Below are 6,000 nucleotides of genomic sequence, written 5' to 3'. Positions count from 1 at the left end.
TTCCAAAACTGATTTGCCAGTCCCAGCAGCTGTGTCGATGCGTCTACCTATATTTTTTTACCATGTATACATTTTTGACCCCCAAAGAGATGAAAAAACTAGTAAAGTAGTAAAAAAGCAGTAAGTTCGGCCGGGCCGAACTTTGAATACCCTCCATCATTTGGAACGAATTAAAAAATTTTCAAAAAAATAAAATCCATTAAAAATTATTTTAAAATCTTTAAAATATCTAATATCGGAAGGTGCCGATATATGGGGGGATATACGATATTGTGGACCTATAAAGACAAATCTATGTCTGCGTGTAAAGTACTCACAAGGAACTCCTTGTGTGGATTTTCAGATAGTTCCATTGGAAAAAGTGGCCAAAATCATCAAATACCGAATATAGGGGAGTACCGTTATATGGGGGTTATACGATATTGTGGACCTATATAGACAATTCCGTTTCAGGGGTAAAGTGCTCACAAAGAACTACGTGTGTGGATTTTCAGACAATACGATTGGAAAATGAGGCTAAAATCATCAAAACACCGAATATCGCGTGGTACCGTTATATGGGAGCTATACGTTATCGTTAACCTCTATAGAGAATTCTCTGTCGGGGGGTAAAGTGCTCACAAAGAACCCCTTGTGTACAAAGAACCCCTTATGACCATTCCGTTGAAAAATATGGCTAAAAACATTAAAATACCGAATATCGGGGGTACCGTTATATGAGGGCTATACGATATCTCTGCCGAGGTATAAAGTACCCACAAGGAACTCCTTGTGTGTATTTTCAGACAATTCCGATGAAAAATGTGAGTAAAATCATAAAAATACCGAATATCGGGGGGTACCGTTATATGGGGGAAATACGATATCGTGGACCTATATAGACAATTCTTTTTGAGGGGGTAAAATGCCCATAAGGGACTCCTTTTGTGGAATTTCAGACAATTCCATTGAAAAATGTGGCTAAAATCATCAAAATACCGAATACCGTGGGGGTACTGTTATATGGGGGCTATACGATATTGTAGACCTATATAGATAATTCTCTGTCGAGGTATAAAGTGCCCACAAGGAACTACTTGTGTGGATTTTCAGACAATTCCATTGAAAAATGTGGCTAACATCATCAAAATACCGAATATCGGGGGTACCGTTACATGGGAGCTATACGATATCGTGGACCGATATAGCCCATCTTCAAACTTGACCTGCCTGCAGACAAAAGAGAGATCTGTGCAAAATTTTAGCTTCCTATCTTAATTCGTTTAGACTGTAGCGTGATTACAACAGACGGACGGATCGTCTTAGAATTTTACGCTGATCAAAAATATATATACTTTGTTGGGTCTAAAATGATTATTTCGATGAGTTACAAACGGAATGACGACCTCCATACTTTTTTGGTGGAGGGTATAAAAAATGTAAATATATGATTGCATGACTTTTCTTAATTTTGACATGCAAATGACCAACGAATATTGGCATTAAATCCGATTTTTAATATTTACAAGAACACCTTGTTATTGCGCCAGGATCTTGACTTTTGTCAAGGCAGGTGAAATATCCAAAAACCGGCAGTTTATCACTTAAAATATGTACTTTACGTTTTGCACACCAGCGGCATGCATTAACTGCGTCGACAGCGAGCGTCTTTCATTGTGTTCAACGTCACGATACAACTCTGTATGAGTTAGATGGAAAAGCAGATTTTCATTCTCATCCCAACAGCTGTTAAACATTGTGCTCATTTTACTACAGGTTCTAGAAATATACGGAATTTCTGGTAAACACCTTTAACTTATAAACACAAATTGAACAAATAAACAACAAAGTTAATTTTAAAGTTACTCTTATTCATCGGAACAGTTGAAAGACAACAAAAAAATTAAGAAAAATGCAGCGCTGCTACAATCGAGGCTGTGGACAAGAGTTCGACCCGGAGAAAAACAATGATGGTAAATAGAAATCAAAACATGACTCTTAATAATCCGAAAAATAATAAATGGATAAGTATAAATTTGTTGCTACGAACAATTCTATTTTGAAAACGACACATTAATTTTTGATGGATATTTTTTCACTTGTCTAGAAATTTCCATGACTCATTGTTGTCTCCTATTTTTACAGAATCATGTCGCCATCATCCAGGAGCCCCATTCTTCCATGACGCTTATAAGGGTTGGTCATGCTGTAACAAAAAATCAGTCGATTTTACCGAATTTTTAAGCATTAAGGGCTGTACATTATCGAAACATTCAAATATTAAGCCACCGGAGCCTGAGAAACCAAGTAAAGAAGATAAGGATCTTAAAGAAGAAGTAGTCGAGGTAAGGGCACCAATCAAGGAAGCCTTACCAAGGCCGCCAGTGGAAACAGCAATGACCGCCGTAACTGCCACTGTAGCTCCAGCCTTAAAAGAACTTATTGATAACCTAGTCACCAAGGATCCTGCTCAATCGGAAGTCAACGGTACAGAGTAAGTACAAGTACAACCTTAAGTTTTCCAAATATGAATTTGTCACATTTCCTTTCAGCGAAGTTGCCGTTGGAACCAGTTGCAAAAATTCAGGATGTACATATTCATACACGGGTACATCTACCGATAATGGAACATGCCAGTATCATTCTGGTGTACCGATCTTTCACGAAGGCATGAAATATTGGTCTTGTTGCCAACGAAAAACTTCGGATTTTGCTGTATTTATGGCACAACAAGGTTGTGTTAACGGCCAGCATAAATGGGTGAAGGACAACGATGATAAGCGTGTTGTACAGTGTCGTTACGATTGGCATCAAACAGCAACAAATGTCATTGTATCCATATATGCCAAGAAATATCATTATGCCAAGAGCACGGTAGAAGTGAATCCTATACGTTTGCATGCCATCCTAGTATTTCCAGACCAAGAAAACGCTAAATTTGAGTTGGATTTGGAATTGAGAGGAGTAAGTCTCACTAAAAACGAAACATATGATTCTATAAAAGGTAACAAAATTGGTGTATTTTTCAGATAATAAATGTGGAGAAAACCACTGCCCATATGTATGGTACCAAACTTGAAATAACCATGCCTAAAGCTGAACCAGGTTCGTGGGCAAAATTGGATTTCCCTCGTGAAAAACTGCCACCTCCAGTAAAACCAGGCCAACCACTGCCGCAGAAGACATCTGCAGCAACAGACTCGGACGATGAGTTTAATTTAGATGACATTGAATCTGTTTCACATGGTGTGACGTTAACAGAATTGGCCTCAAAAAAACCTGATCTGGACTGATTCAACTCTCCAGTAACCAACCACCACATTATCGCCCAGAAAACAAACACATCCTTGAATATAAATGTTGTACAATTCCTGTGTATTTTTTCTCATTCTTCTGTAATCTTTTAAGATTTAGTGTACTTTTCAAATTTTTATGCATTTCTATTAAGCAAACCCATTTTCATTAATTTTATATGTATAAAAAATATAACATAAATCCTAAATAACACTCACAGCTACTGCGTTTTATTTTAGTCGCTCTCATCGCCAGGCACCCAATCTTCATCATCATCGTCGTCATCATCCAAGTCAATGTCATCGATGGCTTGGAACAAACTTTCGTCGATCTTGACATTTTCGATGCTATCACCGGCTTCCATGAGAAATTTAATATCGGAATCGTTAAGGGTGTTATCGCGCATAAACAGCTCCCGGCCAGTAAGTTTCTTGTTATCGTTCGATTTCTCCCGTTTGGCAGCAATACCCATGCTCTCCTCGAATTCCATTTTCCACTTCATAAATGTTTCCACGGTCACACGTGTTCCCTCGAAACGTTTACGTTCTGCTTCCTCAGCTTCGAGTAGACGACGTTCGCGTTCATCCTCTTCGGCCTTCTTAAAATCATCCCAGCGTTCATTTAACCATTCCTGAGCGGTACTAACCAAAGTGAAAATCATTTCCATGCCGATGTTTTCCTCGATTGTAGATTTCAGATGTTCCAACATACGTTGTTCGTAGTCTTCCTGAAAATTGACAGGTTCATCGACTTCAACAACAGGAGCTTCATCGGGGTATGTTGGAGTGTAGGTGAAGACCAAATAACAACTCAAGCCATTCTCTTGTGTCTCCTTGTTAAATTCTTCGGTGGCTATGGGTATTTGAAACTTGTGGAATGGCTCCTTTTCCAAAACTGCAAAAGAAGTCAATGTTAGTCGGGACTTTATATTTATGGGGTATATCGATCTTACTCTGCATGTCTCCGCAGTATATGGAGTCCAAAGCTTCAATTTCATTGTTTTGATCTTCTTGATAGTTCCTACTCATTGTGGAAATAATTAAATAAAAACTAAACCAGACCAGCAGCAACCAATTGCAAAAATTCCGTGGCGAAATGCAGCTGTTTTGTTTGTTTTGAGGTTATACGAACTGTCAACATATAAACAAAAGTCAGAACAGGGATGCCAGACTGACCTCAACGAGAACTTGTCTCTTGTATTTTTTTTTTAAGAGTTATCTGAGGTCACCGAGTCAGCCCAAACTAATGCTCTTTTGTAGAACTTCAAGAATGTGGAACTTTTTACTACGATTCATGGTAGAAGAATACAGGCAGATGCATCAACGCTTTTTCCGATATTTCGACTATCTTCGATAGTCATCATCAGGGATTTTATCTCTTCTGTTTTTAAGTTTTTTTATGTTCTCTGATGTAGCGAAAGGATGGAAAAGCTGCATTAGAGAACTTAAAACAGAAGAGATAAAATCCAATGTAATTGTCGTTATTGTCTTTTGTTTTATTTATTTATACTAAATTTTAATTGATTTTTTCAAGTGAAATCCCTCATGATGACTATCGAGGAAAGTCGAAATATCGGAAAAATAAATTAAAATATAAAAAAACAAATTCGTCTCTTTTTTTAATTTTAACCTCACGCCAAACGAAGAACCAGAAGAAAATTTTTACAAATTTAAATATTTTTCATTCAACATTTTCAATTCCAGAATTGGTTTGACAGTTCATTGTTAGCAGCTGTGTCGATGCGACTACCTATATTCTTCTACCATGCTACGATTCATCCGACAACTAAAGGCTGGGCATATTAATGTAAAATTATAAGGGAAAACGACGGCAGGATTTGAGCGAGGTTGTGGCATCCCTTTAAGATATGTCACAAAATATGCCATGCCAAGAATTCAAGTTGCTTAGGTACATACAGGATGAGATGAAAAAGAGATATGATAGTGCGATTTCTTCATATTTGGCTGGAAAACGAGAAGTGGCTATCGTTAGAGCACTCCAGCATACTGGTAGCTTAGCGCGAAGTCAAGGAAGTGAACAGAAGAAAACAGCAATATCAGCAGAAATGTTTAGAAAAATAAAGAAGTGACTTGATCGAAACGCGAGCTAAAAAGTTTCTTAGCTTGGTCGAAAGTGGTGAACTGAGGAATTTGGTTTTCTCCGATGATAAAACATTCGTTGTCCAGCAGTTTAAAAACAAACAAAATGATCGTGTTTACTTGCCTAAGAGGTCAGCTGAAAATGTGCACCTTCGGTTGGCCACCAGAACTAAAGCGCCGGACATGGTGATGGTGTGGCCCGCCATAACGGCTGATGGTCGCCCTCAATATGAAAGGTTGCTCAACTTCAAATAAATAAAAGAAACAGAGTTGCATAACTCTGTGCTGGAGTATTTTAGTATCAAATAGACTTTCAATTATGCAGCAGTTGGTTTTGTTTATTTTTAACTTTTTTTTACAAAATTCTTTTATTGGGAAAAATTGGTGAAACAAGAATGGAATTTCGGAGTTATTCCACAAGATGTAATCTAAAACAGTAGGACAATACACTTTTATCACAAAATTGTACAATTCGTTACCCATTTCGTGAAAATTTGAATTTATTTTGCAACAAATTATGAAATAATTTCAAATTATTGTATTTTTTATTCAAAACATGGCTTCTACCATCTAATAATTCTACCATGAATAGCAAAAGAAAACATATATATTTATTGTACCATGACCC

The 6,000-nt window shown here is 37.3% G+C and overlaps 2 protein-coding genes across 3 annotated transcripts; one reads left to right on the top strand and one right to left on the bottom strand.

Moving 5' to 3' along the window:
- Window positions 1-1,659: 1,659 nt before the first annotated feature.
- LOC131804780 (cysteine and histidine-rich domain-containing protein morgana-like) lies at window positions 1,660-3,492 on the top strand. 2 transcript variants are annotated; one of them, XM_059127963.1, is made up of 5 exons: window positions 1,660-1,780; window positions 1,842-1,952; window positions 2,125-2,473; window positions 2,532-2,943; window positions 3,009-3,492. In XM_059127963.1, exons 2-5 carry the CDS (start codon window positions 1,892-1,894, stop codon window positions 3,270-3,272), a joined length of 1,086 nt encoding a protein of 361 aa, XP_058983946.1. In that variant the 5' UTR covers window positions 1,660-1,780; window positions 1,842-1,891; the 3' UTR covers window positions 3,273-3,492. The 2 variants fall into 2 exon arrangements, with proteins under 2 accessions (XP_058983946.1, XP_058983945.1); XM_059127962.1 differs by having other exon boundaries at window positions 1,715-1,952.
- On the bottom strand, window positions 3,334-4,419 carry LOC131804781 (RWD domain-containing protein 1). The gene is made up of 2 exons (XM_059127965.1): window positions 4,226-4,419; window positions 3,334-4,167 (listed from the first exon to the last, which is right to left on the bottom strand). The coding sequence occupies exons 1-2, from the start codon at window positions 4,299-4,301 to the stop codon at window positions 3,509-3,511; spliced, it is 735 nt and encodes a 244-aa protein (XP_058983948.1). The 5' UTR covers window positions 4,302-4,419; the 3' UTR covers window positions 3,334-3,508.
- Between the last annotated feature and the right edge of the window lie 1,581 nt (window positions 4,420-6,000).

Source organism: Musca domestica, unplaced genomic scaffold (assembly GCF_030504385.1).
Source record: "Musca domestica strain aabys unplaced genomic scaffold, Musca_domestica.polishedcontigs.V.1.1 49, whole genome shotgun sequence".
In the NCBI taxonomy this organism is placed as follows: Eukaryota; Metazoa; Arthropoda; class Insecta; order Diptera; family Muscidae; genus Musca; species Musca domestica.
Note: the sequence above shows the minus strand (reverse complement) of the source record. Positions and strands in the feature narration are given on the sequence as shown.

Coding starts and splice junctions, on each gene's coding strand:
- LOC131804780 (XM_059127963.1), top strand. CDS start 1,892: ATGCAGCGCTGCTACAATCGAGGCTGTGGACAAGAGTTCGACCCGGAG. Junction 2,474..2,531: donor TCGGAAGTCAACGGTACAGA/GTAAGTACAAGT, acceptor ATTTCCTTTCAG/CGAAGTTGCCGTTGGAACCA. Junction 2,944..3,008: donor TGGATTTGGAATTGAGAGGA/GTAAGTCTCACT, acceptor TGTATTTTTCAG/ATAATAAATGTGGAGAAAAC.
- LOC131804781 (XM_059127965.1), bottom strand. CDS start 4,301: ATGAGTAGGAACTATCAAGAAGATCAAAACAATGAAATTGAAGCTTTG. Junction 4,168..4,225: donor ATACTGCGGAGACATGCAGA/GTAAGATCGATA, acceptor CTTCTTTTGCAG/TTTTGGAAAAGGAGCCATTC.